At 39.5% G+C, this 19589-nt stretch overlaps 2 protein-coding genes across 2 annotated transcripts; both read right to left on the minus strand.

Moving 5' to 3' along the window:
* Positions 1-1698: 1698 nt before the first annotated feature.
* Positions 1699-9654, minus strand: LOC144636924 (uncharacterized). The gene is made up of 4 exons (XM_078496120.1): positions 9472-9654; positions 6863-8038; positions 2590-2744; positions 1699-1810 (listed from the first exon to the last, which is right to left on the minus strand). Exons 1-4 carry the CDS (start codon positions 9652-9654, stop codon positions 1699-1701), a joined length of 1626 nt encoding a protein of 541 aa, XP_078352246.1.
* A 7560-nt stretch (positions 9655-17214) lies between these two features.
* Positions 17215-19500, minus strand: LOC144635082 (uncharacterized). Its single transcript, XM_078494161.1, has one exon. The coding sequence runs from the start codon at positions 19120-19122 to the stop codon at positions 18595-18597; it is 528 nt and encodes a 175-aa protein (XP_078350287.1). The 5' UTR covers positions 19123-19500; the 3' UTR covers positions 17215-18594.
* Between the last annotated feature and the right edge of the window lie 89 nt (positions 19501-19589).

Raw genomic sequence — 19589 nt, forward strand, 5'->3', positions numbered from 1 at the left:
AGACACGAGACACTGACGAGATCACGTTATTGTTTTGTTTACATTTTTTCTTTCGAAAAGCGTTTTATTTTCTGTAATGGACAATATAGAAAAGAGCTAATATGACTAGCGTTCTCATTGGTTTAAATAACGTACTTAATGGAGTATAAAGCACGGAGCTTAAGGGGACGATTAAGACGGTACGATTTTGCCTTCGTTTATTGCGTGCTACACGCTTAAACCATTTTCTGCGGTTTGTGTGCGCGTGCAGCTTGAATTGGAAGATCATTTCAAATCTCTCTTTTTCGCAAACCAAGAAGAAATTCCACGGTTAAAATACTGCAGCTCTACTATGACATTAATAACAAAACTTATTTTAAGTGGTGGCTGCCGTGCTTTTCTAAATAAAATTGTAAATAAAATTGTAATTTGCAGTGGTGTACTATTCGACACGCTGCCCGAGGGCGCATCCTTAGATAAAATCTTGTTCGAATCTACTTTCTTTACGGTTGTAAGTTGGAACCCATCACGGTCGGCCGGGAGTTTAGGTAAACGGTAGACAGAGGGATTTTAAATAGGGTATGTGACATGGAATGTGAAAAAGTTCGGGAAGAATTCTTCATATTTTGCCCTTGTGAGTTAGAAAAATCGCTAAAATATAACTAAGTTGCCCCCACCCCCACCCTTGAACAATTCACTTAATATCTTCATGTTGGTATTCTACGCGCGTTTCGCCAAACATGTTGGGAAGTTGGCTTAGTTTGCCCTCCCTCTACCCCTTCATTCAACGATTTAGTCCTGCCATATGGTGAATAAATTGTGCACTTCGGGGTAAAAGCACCAAATTTGGCATGGTGATAGTATTTAAGTTGCTGAACAATATCAGCTATGGACCCCAGCCAGGGGGGTGATTTTGTACTTAGGGGGGTGGGGTGGTTACAATTTTCAAAGAAATTACTGTAATTCATGAAAAAAGGTGTACAGATGAGCCGAATTTGTTATATGAAGTAGTACTTACTTACTATTCAGGTTGCTGAACAATATTAGGTATTTACCCCAGCAAGGGGGGTATTTTTGGTACTAAGGGGGGTGGGGTGGTCACAATTTTAAAGAAAGTACTGTAATTCAAGAAAAAGGTGTACAGTTAAGCTGAATTTATAAGATGTGATAGAACTTGCTTACTGTTCAAGTTCCTGAATAATATTAGGCGTTGTCCCCAGCAAGGGAAGGGAGATTTTTTGTACTTAGGGGGGTGGGGTGGTTACAATTTTTAAAGAAAGTACTGTAATTCAAGAAAAAAGTTGTATATTTGAGCCGAATTTGTTAGATGTGATAGAACTTGCTTACTGTTCAAGTTGCTGAACAATATTACGTATTGTCCCCAGCAAGGGGGGAGGTTTTTTGTACTTTTGGGGGTGAGGTAGTTGCAATATTGAAACAAATTGCTGTAATTTACCAAAAAGGTGAAGAGTTGAGCTGAATTTGCCATACTAACAGTGCACAATGTCCTGAGATATGTCATCTGACTACAATCAGATGTTCTTCACAAAAGGGGTGTATAACCAGCAGGCAGGGGAGGGGAGTGGGGGAGTACATACCATGGTATTTTGTGACTTTGTAAAGTAAGCAAACTTAATCCTCTCCCTCGCATCCTCCCCCGCATGTACGAATCGCAGTCCAAGACATGCCAGTCGTGAACAATGTTCTTTGCAACCTAACTCAGGTTTGCACCCTCATTTCACCAGCTCCCTGGCATACTGTTGATGCTTTAGGTGATGTGGTCCACTGAGGCTTCCATGCATCTGACTCAGATTGTGCCCATCCCCATTCACTTAGAGAAGGTAGTCAGGATTAGATACAGTGCACTGTCCTCAACAATGACCAGCTTGGTAGACCACTATCTTGTTGTGTTTGTACTAATGCATCAGCAGTAGGGGAGATGTTCTCAAGGGTTCGTTCCTTCTGTGCAAAAATTTTCTGGCATCATTGACTCCTAATGGCACGGGCTTGCTGGTCATACAACAGAACCACCAATCCAAGCACAGGCATAGCATTTAGAACATCCTGCACACTAGGCATTTTGATAAGGACCATGAAAGCTATAGTCGCTTCTCCATGGGACATTCATGTGGCCCATACTGTGCTCTTCTTGTCCTTAGAATGCTGATGTCTAATCACAGCCTGTAAAGGTGTACAACACTTGAGATTTCTCATCTTCAAGAGGCCTGACGATGTCAAGTATTGCTTACCAACTCCAAATGCAATTCATATCTCCAGAGCAAGCACTACTGCAACACCAGTGTCTACTGTACAAATTATCTTGTCAATACCTTGCTGTGCGCGCACATATAAAATCAGCTCTGTTTTGTTGGACTCTTAATCCTTCAGAGATTCTCCCCAGCTATCAGGAAGCCTTACATCTGCTTCTACTCTGCGACGGACACCTCTTCCACGCTTGTCACGAGTTTGGTACGCATCTATCCCAGATGATATCAATCTTCTGCACACTCGGTAGCTGGTTACTGATTTGCGGCCAGTTAACTTGATATGCATAGCAAGAGAATGTTTTACATGTTCCAGACGGCTTCAATATGTTGACAGGGGCAGTACCATCGATAAGCATCACATCTACTACTGGGGTTATACATTGGTTTGGTGTCAGTTTTTCCATCCACTTCATCAAGTCGGACTTTACGCTTACTTGCAGGTCGCAGGTCACCAGAGTAGAAACAGATGTAAGGGTTTCTGCTAAGTGGGGAGAATTTCTGAAGGAAGAGTTCAAATGCAACAAAACAGAGCATATCTAGCTTAGGAGATGATCACGTTGCCATGTGAAGCAAACAAAATGTATTATATCTACAAGCGACACTCTCGTATTGTCATCTTCAGTTGATGTTACGCCTGAAATATCACCTTGCATGCACAAGGAGGCTGCTACAAGACTACTTTTTATTGCAATCAGATTCTGATTGTGCACAGCAAGGTAATTCTTCGTACAGAAGACACTAATGTCACAATGCTCGCTATTTCCAACTTAAATCTAAATCAATTAAGAGTATAGTGAGATGTGATTGCATTTGGAGTTAGTAAGCAATACTTGATATCGTCAGGCCTCTTGGAGATGAGAAATCACAAGTGTTGCACATCTTCCACGACTTTACAGGCTGTGATCAGCGTCAGCATTCTAAGGACAAGGGAAGAGCACAGTATGGGCCACATGGATGTCTTATGGAGAAGCCACTATAGCTTTCATGGTCCTCAGCAAAATGCCTAGTATGCGTTTGCTGGAAAGATTTGTGGTGCTGTTGTATGACCAGACACGTCCGTGCCAAGGAGACAATGATGCCAGGAAAGTTAGTTATTGCACAGAAGGTAGGACCCTAGAGAACAACCCTCTACCTCTGACGCATTAGTACAACACAACAAGATAGTGGCCTACCAAACTGGTCATTGTTGAGGACATTGCACTGTATCTAATCCTGACTACCTTCTCTTAGTAAATGGGGATGGGCACAATCTGAGTCAGATGCATGGAAGCCTCAGTGGACGACATCACCTAAAGCATCAACAGTATGCTAGGGAGCTGGTGAAATGAGGGTGCAAACCTGAGTTAGGTTGCAAAGAACATTGTTCACGACTGGCATGTCTTGGACTGCGCTTCGTACATGCGGGGGAGGATGCGAGGGAGAGGATTAAGTTTGCTTACTTTACAAAATCAAAAAATACCATGGTACGTACTACCCCACCCCCTACCCTGCGTGCTGGTTATACACCCCGTTTGTGAAGAACGTCTGGTTGGAGTCAGATGACATATCTCAGGACATCGTGCACTGTTAGTATGGCAAATTCAGCTCAACTCTTCACCTTTTCGGTAAATTACAGCAATTTGTTTTAATATTGCAACTACCCCACCCCCTAAGTACAACTCCCCCCCTTGCTGGGGACAATACGTAATATTGTTCAGCAACTTGAACAGTAAGCAAGTTCTATCACATATAACAAATTCGGCTCAAATATACAACTTTTTTCTTGAATTACAGTACTTTCTTTGAAAATTGTAACCACCCCACCCCCCTAAGTGCAAAAAATCTCCCCCCACCCTTGCTGCGGACAATACCTAATATTGTTCAGGAACTTGAACAGTAAGCAAGTTCTATCACATCTTATAAATTCAGCTTAACTGTACACCTTTTTCTTGAATTACAGTACTTTCTTTGAAAATTGTGACCACCCCACCCCCCTTAGTACAAAAAATACCCCCCTTGCTGGGGTAAATACCTAATATTGTTCAGCAACCTGAGTAGTAAGTAAGTACTACTACATATAACAAATTCGGCTCAACTGTACACCTTTTTTCTTGAATTACAGTAATTTCTTTGAAAATTGTAACCACCCCACCCCCCTAAGTACAAAATCACCCCCCCTGGCTGGGGTCCATAGCTAATATTGTTCAGCAACTTAAATACTATCACCATGCCAAATTTGGTGCTTTTACCCCGAAGTGCACAATTCCAGTATTTTTTTGCACCATATGGCTGGACTAATTCAACGTTGAAGTATACCAAGAGACTTGAATCACACCATATTGTCTATCACACTGTCTAGTAATACTTCAACATTGATATGGGGGAGGGGGGCCCATACACATTTTGTGCGTTCCTGTAGATTAGATATATTTTTGAATACATATACTTTTAAAAAAGTTGTTGAAATCAAGACGTTTATCTTGGAATATTTAACGGTATCCCACGATTTACAAGATAGGCTGCTTTCTTGCCATAATATAACAAACGTTTCCGTCGTGCTATAAATTATGATAAACTACATAAGGCTAGCCTTTTTGTAAAAACACCAGCCGGTTTCGCTAAAACTCAAGTGATAATGTGGAATGTTTCACGGTATACTATTAGACCGTTCCTTGTGTAACAAACAAATAAAAAAAAAAAAACACTACATGAATAACTTATATTGCACGACATATTTATTCTAGGTCTTTGACTGGTATTTCCCAAGAGTATACCCTTAAGATAATGCACATACAATGCTGAAAAACAATTCAATTAACCAATGCCATTTGCGGTCAGGAAGAATGGATGTGTTTTGTACAGTACAGTGTCAACTTGTGTACAAAAACAAATACAACTGGCCGGGACAGGGAACCAGGTTTTTTTCGCTTTGCAAGACAACAGGTAAATGACAGACACTTTTTCTTAACTCCGTGCGAAACATGACAAACTGATCTGGCAAAAAGACTATTTCGATTCTTCACATGAGGTGACTTCAGATTGGCCATCGTACGGCTTGGTTGTTTTTCTCAAAGACTAGGCTTTTGTTTAAGACTCTAGACAAAAGAAGAAAAGAATTGAGATGCAAAACAACGTGTTTATAATCCGCAAGCCTTGCTCTTGGAAGGGCATCTTAAACTAGACCGGCAGCCTGAAAGAACCAGTGATTTCACAGTTGCCATCCGAGAACCTTTAAAAGTTGCACCACAAAGATTTGACAGTCAAAAACTCTAAAAACACCAACTTAACTGCAAAGAAGCGAAAGGAGTACATTTTCTGTCATCTACGTCTGGAAAACGTTAAGATAAACAACAAGATGACCAGAATACAAAAAAACAAGCCTTCGATAGCGGAGCAGCTACCCAAGCAGATGGCTAGAATCCTCTATAATACGCTCATTCAAGAGACACAGCGAAGCAGTGCTGAGAGCAGAGCGATGTCCGACAGCGAGCCAAGTCGACAAAATCAAGAGATCTCTAGTCAAGATGTCCTGTTGGCGGTAGTCGAGCCGATAGAGAATTCAACATGGCGAATAGGACTTCATAAGCGGACATTTAATAACATTTGATGGTTTTGAATGTCTGCAGGAGAGGCAGTTGCGTGCTAGCTGTAATTCAAACTGTGATACTTCACCAAACTTTCACTTCGCAGTTTTCAGAAGGAACTATGAAACTATATATGATTATTCATAAGGAAGACTGAACGACTTTATAAAATAATAGCAGTTCACAGCCAGAATATGAAGAAAAACTGATCGCTTTGACGCGAGCCCACCATAATACTCACTTTCAAAGCGAGTTTTTTCAGGGACTTTTTCTTCATTTCTGTACGAGAAGTGTATAAGCGACTCTTTAAAATATTTGCTACTTATTTCACTTGGGATAAAAAGAATATTGTATTATAAGTATTTTAGGACGATATCCGTGTCTTGTAGCATAATTAAAGTGTGAGTGTAAAGAGTATTGACTACGGTTGTTAGAAATATTGAAAATGTAAATCAAAACAAGATCTGAATTAACAGTTAAAGGCGTCTAAAAATATCTGGTTTGTAGCCAGGCATGCTAAGATTAAAAATTATTTGATAAAAGTTGACACTGGCTTAAAATATGTACAGGACGTTTCGGCTACTGCTGTAGCCTTCTTCAGCAATATGTAAATTTAAAACGGCGTCCCTGGTGTTATAGGAATAAAAACTAAGAAATGCAGAAAAAGGTGACAAGAAATGTACTGAATAAAATTGGGGGTGGAATTCTAAAAATGCGACTAGAAACGATAGAATAGGGGGTGGTATGCAATTAAAAATTGTTAAGTTTCTTATAAATGTTTGGGAATGCTACGTGTTCATTAATAGCGTTTCCATCTCGGACTGAGTGCCACGCTTCGAGGAAAAGTCTTTGTCTCCAAACTGAAGACCGGTCGATAATGTCAACATTTTTCAGATCAATTTCATGATCGTTGAGCAAATGGTGTTCGGCCAATAGGGAATTTCTGTCCATTGTTGTTATCGCTTTAGCATGTTCTTTGATGCGTGTTTTGAGTGCGCGCGAGGTCTGGCCAATGTAAACACACGCACAGTCTTTGCATTTGATTTTATATACAACACCTTTCGACGACTCTTCGCTGATTTTATCTTTGGGTTTTTTCAAAATATTGGCGATGGAACGGATGGGCTTGTGAGCCACTTTGACGTTAAAACCTTTGAGAACTCTTGAGATTCTTTCAGAAAAACCCTTGGCGTACGGTAGAACAACCAAACCTCGCTGTTCAACAACGTTGGCACCACTTTTTTGTTCGGCATTGGATTGACGACCATTACGAATAAAATTGATGGGATAATTGTTCGCTGCCAGCGCATTCAATACACGATTAGATTCAGATGACACTTCCTCCTCAGTGGATGGGATGTTCTTAGCCCGATCCATAAGAGTGCGTACAACAGAGTGTTTATGTTGCGTATGGTGGTATGAATTGAAGTCTAGATAGCGGTCGGTATGAGTGGCTTTTCTGTAAACAGAAACGGCTATCGAACCATCCACTTGCCTCGTTGTCTTAGTGTCCAAGAAAGCGATTGAACCTTCTGTTTCCACTTCGATGGTGAATTTGATGTGCTGGTTAATCGAGTTTAGGTGCGAATGAAATTCATCTACAAATTCTTTTTTCAGACACACATGACTGTCGTCGACATATCTAAACCACCATTTAGGTGGGTGTGGAGCCGAGGAGAGGGCCTTTTCTTCAACGTATTCCATGACCAGATTGGCTAAAATGGCGCTGACTGGTGAACCCATAGGACAGCCAAAAATCTGTTTGTAGTTTGTTCCTTGAAAAACGAAGAAGTTACTGTCAAGAACGAATTCTAAGAGTTTGATAATGTTCTCTACGGATAAATTTGTTCTTTCAGATGACGAAGAGTCAGAATAGAGTCTCTCTTTGACGACTTCCACGGCTAGATTGGACGGGATACAGGTAAACAGAGATACAACGTCGAAAGATACAAAGATCTCGTCAGGATTGACTGTCAAGGTGCGAATCTTCTCCACAAAAGACACACTGTTCTTAACTGTGTATTTGTTGTTCTGAAGCGGTGACAAGATGTTGGCGAGGTGTTTGGATAATTGGTAGGTGGGGGACCCAATGGCGCTTGTGATAGGTCTGAGAGGGACGTCTGCCTTGTGGATTTTAGGAAGCCCGTAAAACGAGGCTGGAATGGCATCGGTACTGTGGAGTTTGTAGTAAAGTTTGGGGTCCAGCTGTTTCTTGCTGCTGTCTTGCTGCTAGAATTCCGTAATTGTTATTTTGAAATCGCATCTTTGCACTTCTTACATAACTTGAGACCAATGGGAGATACATGACTTAGTATTTCTATAATTTAATTTTTCTAGCGTTTTCGTAGTTTTTCTAGCGTATTTGTTTGTTTCAGTATACATATAAACGTTGTTATGACCAGTCCGTTTTTTGGACTATACCGTTGTTTTTGCTTGATGTTTTGGTTTATCAAATCAAATAGGAATCATGAAATAATGTATTGCCGCAAATTGTAAAGTTCATAGTTTTTTTCCATCTGTTTTCTGTGGAGTAAAGTTATGAAGCAAAATCGTTGATTTTAACAATATCTCCTGGCTTATTCTCTGATTCACTTTTTAGCAGTGCATTTCCCAGATTTATGTCGATCCTTTGAAGGTGTAGACAAGAAGTTTGATCCAGGCCTAACACAAACCAATCCTTTAATCCTGCAAACACCCTCATTAGTTATGTATCACGTTTTGATTCACATGTATCGCAAAACACGAGATACTAGATCACGTTATTGTTTTGTTTACATTTTTTCTTTCGAAAAGCGTTTTACTTTTTGTAATGAACAATATAAAAAAGAGCTAATCTCACAAGCGTTCTCATTGGTTTAAACAGCGTACTTTATGAGACTACAAAGCACGCAGCTTAAGGGGACGATTAAGACGGTACGATTTTGCCTTCGATTTTTGCGTGCGACACGCTTAACCATCGTCTGCCATTTGTGTGCGCGTGCAGCTTGAAGATCATTTCAGATCTCCCTTTTTTTCGCAAACGACGAACATACTGGCCATAACAACGATATATCAGAAAATTATAGAAATACTAAGTTTTGTAAGAAGCGCAAAGATACGCTTTCAAAAAATAACAATTACCAGAATTCTAGTTGGTACAGTCAAACAACTTAACTATTAATTCAGATCTCGTTTTTATTGATATTTACATTATTTCCAATAACTGTAGTCAATACTCTTTACACTCGCATTTTAATTGTACTACAAGACACGGATATCATCCTAAAATAGTTATAATACATTATTGTTTTCCAAAGTGAAATAAATTACATGTTTTAAGAGTCGCTTATACACTCCTCGTACAGGGAAGAAAAAAAAAAGGCCCTGAAAAAGTGTGCTTTGAAAGTAAGTCTTATGACAAGGCTCGCGTCAAAGCGATCAGTTTTCCTTCACATTCTGGCTGTGAACTGCTGATACTTTTTAAAAGTCGTTCAGTCTTTCTTTAGTTCCATAGTTCCTTTAGGAAACTGCAAGGGGAAAGGTTGGTGTAGTATCACAGTTTTATTTTAATACAGCTAGCACGTAACTGCCTCTCCTGCAGACATTCAAAACCATCAAATGTTATTTAATGTCCGCTTATGAAGTCCTATTCGCCATGTTGAATTCTCTATCGGCTCGACTACCGCCAACAGGACATCTTGACTAGAGATCTCATGATTTTGTCGACTTGGCTCGCTGTCGGACATCGCTCTGCTCTCAGTACTGCTTCGCTGTGTCTCTTGAATGAGCGTATTATAGAGGATTCTAGCCATCTGCTTGGGTAGCTGCTCCGCTATGGAAGGGCTCTTTTTTCGTATTCTGGTCATCTTGTTGTTTTTCTGAACGTTTTCCAGACGTAGGTGACAGAGAAATTTACTCCTTTCGCTTCTTTGCAGTTTAGTTTGGTGTTGTTGGAGTAGTTGGCAATCAAATATTTGTGTAGCAACTTTTAAACGTTCTCGGATGGCAGTTGTGAAATCACTGGTTCTTTCGGCTGCCGGTCTAGTTTAAGAATGCCCTTTCACGAGCAAGGCTTGCGGCTTATAAACACGTTGTTTTGCATCTCAATTCTTTTCTTCTTTTGTCTGGAGTCTTTAACAAAAGCCTAGACTTTGAGAAAAACAACTTTGCCGCATGATAGCCAGTCTTAAGTCACCTTGTAAAGAAACGAAAAAGTCATTTTGCCCGGTCATTTTTTCATGTTCCGCACAGATGTAAGAAGAAAGTGTCTGACATTTACCTGTTGTCTTGGAAAACGAAAAATCTGATTACCTGTCGAACACAAGTTGACAATGTACTGTACAAAACACACTCATTGTTACTGACCGTTATTAACAAACAAATGGCATAAGTTAATTTGATTGTTTCTCGGCATTGTAAGTGCATTATCTTAAGGGTATACTCTTGGGAAATACCAGTATGAAAGACCTAAAAAAAATAAGTCGTTCATTAAAGTATTCATGCATGCGCAGTGTTATTTTGTGTAGGTAACGTAAGGAACTTTCTAATAGTATACCAGGCGCCATTGGATGGTAAAGATTACGATAGAATACCTTTAAATAAGCTCTCTTGCAAATCGGCAACAGAATTCCTTGTTAAAAAAAAGTTTTTAACACCTACTGCTGAAAAAAGGATGGTAAAAGCAAATTTGAATGAGAAAACAATACAACTCATTTATAGCCTTCCTTTCAAAGTCACTAAGGACACCAGACTTGCCATCTTTCAATTTAAAATTATTCATCATATTCTGCCAACAAATTCAACGCTTTTTAGAGATGCACTGAAAGAAACAGATAAATGCCATCTATGCTCTGATAGACAAACACTTACTCATCTTTTTGCTACCTGTTTGAACGTTAAAAGCTTTTGGTCTCACTATACTAATTGGTGGAATTCCAAAAACTCTGAGCCAATAACTCTTGATGAAAACATGATTATATACGGTGTTACCAATGACTTCTCTCGTCGACTTGGTTTAAACCTCTGCTTGATTATCGCAAAACAGTATATTTACACAGCCTCTAGAAAAGAAGAAGAGTACTACTGGGAAGCTTTCATGGCCATCCTTACAAGCAAAATTCAAATAGAGAAGCATAAATCTAAGAAACAGATACAGCTGTAACCCTCAACATTAAATATAGTATTTAAAAAGGCCAAAAAAAAAAAAAAATAGTCAGCCACGCTACCTTTCCTCTGTCCTTTTTTTTTTTTTTTTTGTTATTTTCTTTGTTATTTATTTATTTATCAATTTATTTTTGCATGCCCTCTGTTTAACTTAAATAATGCTTTTTTAAGTAAGCTATGTATTGTAATGTATTGTATTGTCATTGTTAATAAATAAACTGCTATTTAAAAAAAAAAAAAAAAAAAAAATAGTATACCTTGAAACGTCCCACGATATCACTTGAGTTTTAGCGAGACAGGCGGGTGGGTTTTTTTTTTTACAAAAAAGCCTTGCCAAAAGTAGTTTACCAGACGAATGGCATTTTATGACGAGAAAACAGCGTAGCTTGTAAACCGTAGGATACCATCCAATATTCACTGGCTTCCAGCTTTCCTATTGGTTCTTTCTGCCATTGCGTGCGACAAAACTTACTCACTCACGTACACTCTCAGACTATACGCCAAATATAATACATCATTTCAAGGACCTCAGGTTGTCAGGTTTTACGACACAAAAAAGACCGGGAATTACAGTTAAAAAAAAGGTGACTTCCATTAAAGCCTGCTTTCGTAATTATTTGCACAGGAACCAGCCGAAAGAAAACGATATCGCTTCTGACACTCTGTGATCTATTTTAGCTGCGTGATTTATTTTTAGTTCCGCACCGCTTTGTAAAATTTCTTTGGCCTAACAAAGGTATTGGTACTACTCTATGAACATCGCATTAACACTGTACGAAATGAGCAACACACAAAGCTAATCTTGGATTAACTAAAGGTAGTTGTCGTCAATACTACACGGTAGTTTTCTCGGTTGAACGAATTTTTATCAAGATATCTAACGACAGCTGAGGAAAAATGAGCAGGATAAAGCAATGCAACTTGGCCCTTTCAACGCAACCAAATTGGATTCCTAGAATCGAAATGAAGATTAAGTGCGAATAGAATTAATATGTGTTTACATCCACACTTTGTTGAAAAATGTAAGAACTCAGTAAAGGGGCACTATATCACGGGGATTTTGATGCATTTTTTGTCAAAACGGTCTCAAGAAATGTGACTAAGTATTTTTTGCTCAAACACAAAATGCAACTAGAATACCAACATAAAGATATAAAGTAAATTGTTGAAAGGGAGGGTGCAATTATATTTATTTAGATGTCAGCAATTTTTCCAATTCACAAGGGCAGAATTTGAAGAATTCTTCCCGGAACTTTTTTTGCGTTCTTAACACTGAAACCTAAAAATATCTGGTATGTGGCCAGGCATAATAAGATTGAACTGAAACCTGTTATATATATGTCTGGATTTATCAAAACCAGGTCAAGGAAATTTTCACCGTTTAAAGCGAAAATCGCTGTAAACGCGTTTTTTTCTCCAAACTCCATGATATAAAAACTAAAGGGAATGTCAGTCTTTTTTTCTCTTCTCCTCTCTCTTCTCTACCTTTCGGCGCTGTATTTCTTTCTTTTTTTTTTTTCCCCTTTCTTGTGGCGTTGTAAGCCAATTCGCGCAGTAACGTACTTGTCCAAGAATACTGACGTCACTTTTCTTTGACCCGGTTTTGATAAATTCAGACATATGATTCAATAGTATGAGCAGGGAAAGCCTGGATTTCTCTCTAGATGCATAGAAAATGATTGATTGTAACTCGAGAAGCTCATTCTTGACCTTTCCGGTCATACTATTGAATCATATGTCTGGATTTATCAAAACCAGGTCAAGGAAATTTTCACCGTTTAAAGCGAAAATCGCTGTAAACGCGTTTTTTTCTCGCCAGAAACTATCTCCAAACTCCATGATATAAAAACTAAAGGGAATGTCAGTCTTTTTTTCTCTTCTCCTCTCTCTTCTCTACCTTTCAGCGCTGTATTTCTTTCTTTTTTTTTTTTTCCCTTTCTTGTGGCGTTGTAAGCCAATTCGCGCAGTAACGTACTTGTCCAAGAATACTGACGTCACTTTTCTTTGACCCGGTTTTGATAAATTCAGACATATATATATATATATATATTAGTTGATTTGCAGAACTGATGTCAGAGTGCTCAATAGAAAACTAGAGCATAAATATTAAAAGACGGTCTGATCAACTGAAGATACGACTTGGCATTTTATTTTTTTTTAATAAAATGCCAAGTCGTATCTTCAGTTGATCAGACCGTCTTTTAATATATATATATATATATATATATTGTTTTTCGATCCAGACTGAATATTCTTATTTTTCTGCCGATTTTAGGCTGAAAATATTCTTATGAACATTCTTAGATAATACTGTTTGACATTTCCGTTTTAGCATGTATTGGGGTATCAATTTATGTGCCGTTCTTCGAACTGTCATAAAGCATCGAACATTTGGTTAGTGCAAGTTTTTATCGATTTATTGGCTAGTTAAAAGTTTTGCCGTTTAGAGAAATATATGAATTTTTACGGTTCAGTAAATTAAACACGTACTTAATTTTATACCATGCCATAGAAAATACAGCCAACCAGAATACAGGAAAGCCGTTGTATATTCGACGGTATTCAACCCAACCTTCCCATCGTGCGCTGTGATTGTCTTCTCGACGAAATTTAGTAAGCGTATTTTCTATGGCATGGTATAAAATAGTTACACAACACTTTCTAGTGGTATACTATGAAATATATCCCACTTGTCACTTGTATTTTCTTGGTATACACACTCGCCTAAAGGCTCGTGTGTATACCGAGAAAATACAAGTGACTCGTGGGATATTTCAGAGTATACCACTCGAAAGCGTTGCATAACTAGTATGTATTGTATTTACAAATTTTCAACTGAAAATTATATTCCGTCAAAATCTCAGCCTCGGGTTTATTCCTAACATATTCTTAAAAATTCGGAAAATTTCAGCCTCGATATTCTTATAGAATGTATATTTATAAAATAAAAAGTGTGTATTACATAACCACAAAAACCTGTTGTTATGTAACCTTTACGCATGAGAACAACCTATTGATAGCTTCATTGCACTAGTATAGTAATTGTTAACAAAACTTTACCATTACTTTTTTTACATTGACGTAAATGTCTCTTGGCTTTTGACATTTTCAAAGTCACTGAGCTCAAGAGATTTACTGCCAGCGAAGACAGTGCTAGAATCGATGGCCGATCATGCTACAAGTTTTGCATAATAAGGCTGCACGACACATTTGAAATCTCTTCCACGGAATTGCGTCACTCCACTGCAAGCCTTTACAACGGCGAAGCTGAGCAGTTTGCTGTTTTTACTATAAAGTCTGTTAATAACCTCTGAGTGAGCTCGTTTTACTGTTCGTATAATAGTAGTTTTCATAACTATAATACTAGATCATGAACTAAGCATAATATCCGGAAGTCTTCTGCTTATAGGAGGGGCTTATATTCGGGAGGGCTTATCAGCGGAATGAAAAAAATAACGTTTCGAAACAAGCCACGGGAGTGTTGATCAAAATTTAAGTTAAAAACGCATAATAAAGCAACATTTAGCCCTGTTCAGTACTGTCATCCGGCAGAGGGGGGACTTATATCCGGGGGGGGGGGCTTATAATCGGAAGTGTTTTATTTGTTTCCAGGTAGATGGGCCTATAACCGGATGGGCTTATAAGCGGGGGGTGGGGGGGGGGGGCTTATAACCGGAATTTTACGGTATAGGGGTTGTCTAGCCTGAGTAATTGTTATCAAAAAAGTAGTGATTTCGTATTAATTTTGAAATCCAGATGCGTGTAAGGAGAGTGGAGAGTTTGTCAACTTTAAAATGCTGATGTGCCATTAAATTCTTGAAACTAACAGTAAAAGAAATGCATAGCGATAAGTAGGAAGAATTAATTATTTGACCTTCGGATTAAAATAAACAGTAAAGCTGTTAAAGTGGCTATGTCACGCAATTTTAGGTTATTTTAGCACTGGCCAACTGGTCATTGAATTAACTGAAATATCACAATAACGGCTTAAAACTGTAGAAGAACTCAAAAGAAACACAGAAAGGCCAAAAAGCTGCATGGATGAGAAAAATTCGAGAAGATTTAATGGATTGCATTCAGGTCAACTTCGGCCCGACTTTTTTCAAGTTTATCTCAATTTGTTTGAAACTGTCATTTACAATGCTTGAAAATCAACCTTGTTTGTTATGTGGCCGTAATTTTGCCAATAAAAGGCTTTTGCTCTTCCAGTTGAAAGTTAAGAGCTCTTTATTAACGAAAATAAATAGAATTACCTAAAATACCGTGACCTAGCCCCTTTAACAGTTCCAGCTGGTGACCTCGCCAGGATCAAAGATAATGATAACTTCCGGTCATTAATTTCAAGTTCAACTGTCAACCTCGATTCCAGGGAACGAGGTTGTTCAACTGTGACAAAATACCGCGAAAGTCGAGATTTACTGGGACACCTGCGCTTTGTTGTATCCTCTGATTTTCTTTTCTTTTTCCCGATGTTAACTTGAAGCAAAAGGCAGATAATTAGTGAGATTCGTTCATTTACTCGTTTTATTTTTAAAGCAGTCCTTGGGTTGAGCGACAAGCTCGCTGTCTGCCATTAGAAATTAGACAAAGATCTTTAAGCCTGGTTCTCACATGATCGCCCCGATCAGCTGGTAGAGCGAAGACCTACGAAAAACAATCATTTTAGCCCTAGATCCAGCACAATGACAGCCTTCACTCGAAAAGTGCAAAACTTGTGGCCTCCTATCTTCTTAGCTATTGCAGTGGAATTTACGGTGAAGAACGGTAGTGAGAATCTAAAAGGATACAACGTGGGCGATCCAAGGGATCGTGATCGCCTCAATCGCGCCGCAGACGATGGCGATCATCTGTGTAATGTTCTCATATAAACACCCCGATCGCAAGAAAACCCTTTTTGAAGTGACAGAGGCGAGTACTGTAGCCGGCATAGCTGGCGCTTTTTGTTACCGCTTGTAAATTAAGAATTGACCTACTCGCAATTATTTAGTATCATGTTAGATATCCCGGAAAAGGTTGATGAAAAAAAAATCGTGAAGGATTAGTTTTTATACGGACTATCATAGACCAAAGCGCATCCCGCAGGTTTGAAAAATAACGCAATACCACAATTTAAGATTTTATAGTTGTACCGAAATAGCTCGCATGAAAAGTTGCCCAATGTAACGCAAAACCGCAAACCCTAAATTCCCCCCCCCCCCCTTTGGCCTAATAAAATGAATGAAATACGACATAGACCAATTTCATGTCCGCATGAACGATGTGTCCGTAAAGAGACAGTTTACTGTATAATCAGTGGGCCACTTTAGAAATGCACAATTTTTGAAAGTTACTCGACGTTTTGACTATCGTGTTTCGTTGGGCAAACTGCAAAATTTGGAATGAACGTACGTGGCTAGCTTTTCTCTTAAGGCTGGTTCACATGATCGTCCCGATCGTCTCTGTCGCTTCAAAAGTTTGCGGACGGGGCGACAGAGAACATACAGAGACGATCGCACGTCTGCAACGACGGGGCGACGCGATCGCTTCGATCGCCCGGTCATGGACGATCGCGCAGACCGCGGCGATCGCGAACGAATATGAGAACTACTGCCACAGAGGGAGACGATCGAAGCGATCTGTCCCATGGTGCATCGGATTACCCAGAACTACGTTTCCGTTTGGCCTCCGTTCGCCGTAAACGGCACAGAGAAGATAAGAGGCCACGAGGTTTGCCGCATCGAAGGCTGCCATAAGCGAATCGGAGTTTGAAAAAAAAAAACATACGTGTGTCGATCGGAAAAAATCGAATATTCATATGCGGGAACAAAGAAAAGATCATAAATTTTATTTTTTTGATTAACCCTATTTTGCATATACCAGACGATCGGGGCGATCATATGAGAACCCCCTGATCGCTTCCAATCGCTTCGACGCCTACGATCGCCTCAGAATTTGCAAACGACAGAAGCGACAGAGACGATCGGGGCGATCATATGAGAACCAGCCTTTAGGATCCGGGAATTAATATATTTAAAAAAATTTACCAAAAAGTTTATACAGTACTATATAAAAAATGTTGTGCGTAAAACTTTATTCCCGTTAGGATCCCAAGGAATTACGAGAACAATTTCATAAACATTCGCCACGATTGCACTTACTCCCCCCACCCCCACCCCCCCCCCCCCCCGTCGTTAAAGAGTCTCGCCAGTTGCCTGCACTGATTTCGAAACTAATTTGTATCTCGTTAGAGCTTTCATTATAAGTGTTTCCAGTCACTCAGTTATTTACACAAGCATACTTGAGTTCAATTATGCAAATGTGAAACCAATGTCAACCAAAGATTACTTGCGAAACACGCAACTAAACCCAGAACAAAAAAAAAACGAACTATGCTCATTTCTATCGCCGAAATAATTTCGCTTTTCTATTTCTATTATCGGTTAGAAGTTTCCGTCTGATTCTCTTTGACAACAACATTCGAATTCTTGATGTAAGCGCGTTAGCTTTTTATTAAACATTTCCGAAACACAGCAATTTAAGATTCGTTTCCCAGCGTTTTAAAGTAAACATAAACGAAATTGCGCTAGGAAACACACGAAGAATAACAAAACACAGACAAACAACTCATTCAAAATCCATCTTCCTAAACGCAGTTCCACAAAGAAAAGCTACTCGAATAAGGTTAAACTACAATCAATAAATTTCTTGATGCTCGTTGAGAAGAAAGAGTAGTTTTCACTCAAACATTGATTAATTTTTCATCAAAAATTGTTTGTAAACAGAATGCTGAATGCTCGATTACTTTCCTAGTTTCATTTTACTGTGTTCGCGCCGCGCTAACAAAGCCAGAAAATTTGTTTGAGAGCGAATCGACGTTTCCTTGGGAACTGGTTAACTTACTTCCTCGAAGCTCTTGAGTTTGAAAGGTTCTTTGGCGATTTTGTTGTACTAGCGAATTAGTGTCAAGCGACTCGTGTAGAAAATCTTGTAACTGCGATTTTTGTGGTCCGGAACTTGACACTTCTATTCAGAGATACAATCAAAATAAACTTTGAGTATTGAATAGTGTAATTCGCAGTTTTCACTTTATTTATAATATTAAACCGTAACTTAAGTTGTTCTTAAACATCTACATCCCACAATGTGTTCCATGTCTCTTTTTCTATGTCTTGGGGATTAAATCTCGCCATGTTGCCGGGATTATTAGTCTAGCTAAAATGACAACCATAATTCAAAAGCGTAGCAACTGCTCACGGCTCCATAACAAATGATCGTTTTTATCTTTCAAGATAAGTTTTCGATATAAGTGTCCTTGAGAGATCCGATCAAAGATACGCGAAACTCAAACTAAATGTTTCTTTCGCCGGCTTGCGTAGGGGCTCCGTCGAGTGGACTTGGTGTCTCGCGTGATAAACTCGCATAAACTACGGAAGTCATCAAGTGCTTCGCTGTTGGAGTCAGCCTCTTGTGCTATCTCTTGGTGGGCTTTTTTGTAAGGTACGTAGAAATATGACCTTAAATAGGGCAACGAGCAGCGTGAAAACAGCGCGATGATTCCCATATGGAGAACACATTTACCGCAAGTTAAAACCAGCTCGAGGTCGAATTCAAGCGCGAACGTTTTCCCCGACGAACTCCTCCGCTCGATTTCTATTACAATAGGGTTAATCTTCCCAGAGTTTCGGTGATCCCGGTTTAGGACAAGAGGGGCGCTCTGGAAGATCAGGACAAGGGCTTGAGGGGATTTCAAGGGGTGGTAGTGTTCGCTGGGGTCGATGTCGCTCGTACTTTGAATAGGATAAGCTTCGTTCATCCCTCCATGTAAACGGAGGAACGTAAATCTCTTTTTTGGGCGAAGGAAGTATATTACTGTTCGTATCTGTTCTAGGCGTCCATAAAAAGTTCGAGTCACTGACCAACTCTTTGTTAAGTTCACTGTCCGAATTAAGGAAGCGCGAAGCTTCGAGCGATTGTGTTATGAACGTTCCATTTGTTACACTTGCTCTCTCACAAGCTGTTGATTGTGTCGTGTTATTACTACCGCTTCCTATAGCTGGCAAAGGAGTTCTTTGTTGAATTTGAGGCGCTGAGATGCGTTCGTGAAACTCCTTCTCTTGTCGAAGCAATCTTAGCAATGCCTCGGCCTCAGCGTCCTTCACTCTGCCTCGCATAGGAATCTTGGCGCTCTCCATGGCAGTGTTCGGCGAAGAACGAGATAGCAACAATTTTTTTCACGCCCTTGCCTTAAAAACCAGTCTTGTGCTCTCCTTTACACTAAGCGGATCTTCTTGGCTTTCCAACTGTCGCTTCCATGAGGGTCAAAATCCCATCCTTGACGCTTGCATTTGACGGGACGTTTTCACAAGCACTAGCTAATCACGAACTCGTCACGGTGGCTCCCAAGGCAGCTAAATTGAATCAACAATCTTAAGAAAACATCGGGATTTGGCTGTTAAATGCGCGCGCTATTGATCTCTGACATGAGCTGTCAGCCTTGCCTCGCCATTGGCGCAAGATAATTGTGTGTTTTAGTCGCAATTAATATTCCTGTTCAAAACTCTTCACAAAAGAAATGGCAAATAACTTTTTAATGAAAACGCGCTGCAAAAGTCAATAGAGACAAAGTTGCGAGCTCGAGCCTTTATCCCGGCCTTTGTTT

Source organism: Oculina patagonica, chromosome 13, assembly GCF_052425735.1.
Source record: "Oculina patagonica isolate OP01 chromosome 13, crgOcupat, whole genome shotgun sequence".
Taxonomy (NCBI): domain Eukaryota; kingdom Metazoa; phylum Cnidaria; class Anthozoa; order Scleractinia; family Oculinidae; genus Oculina; species Oculina patagonica.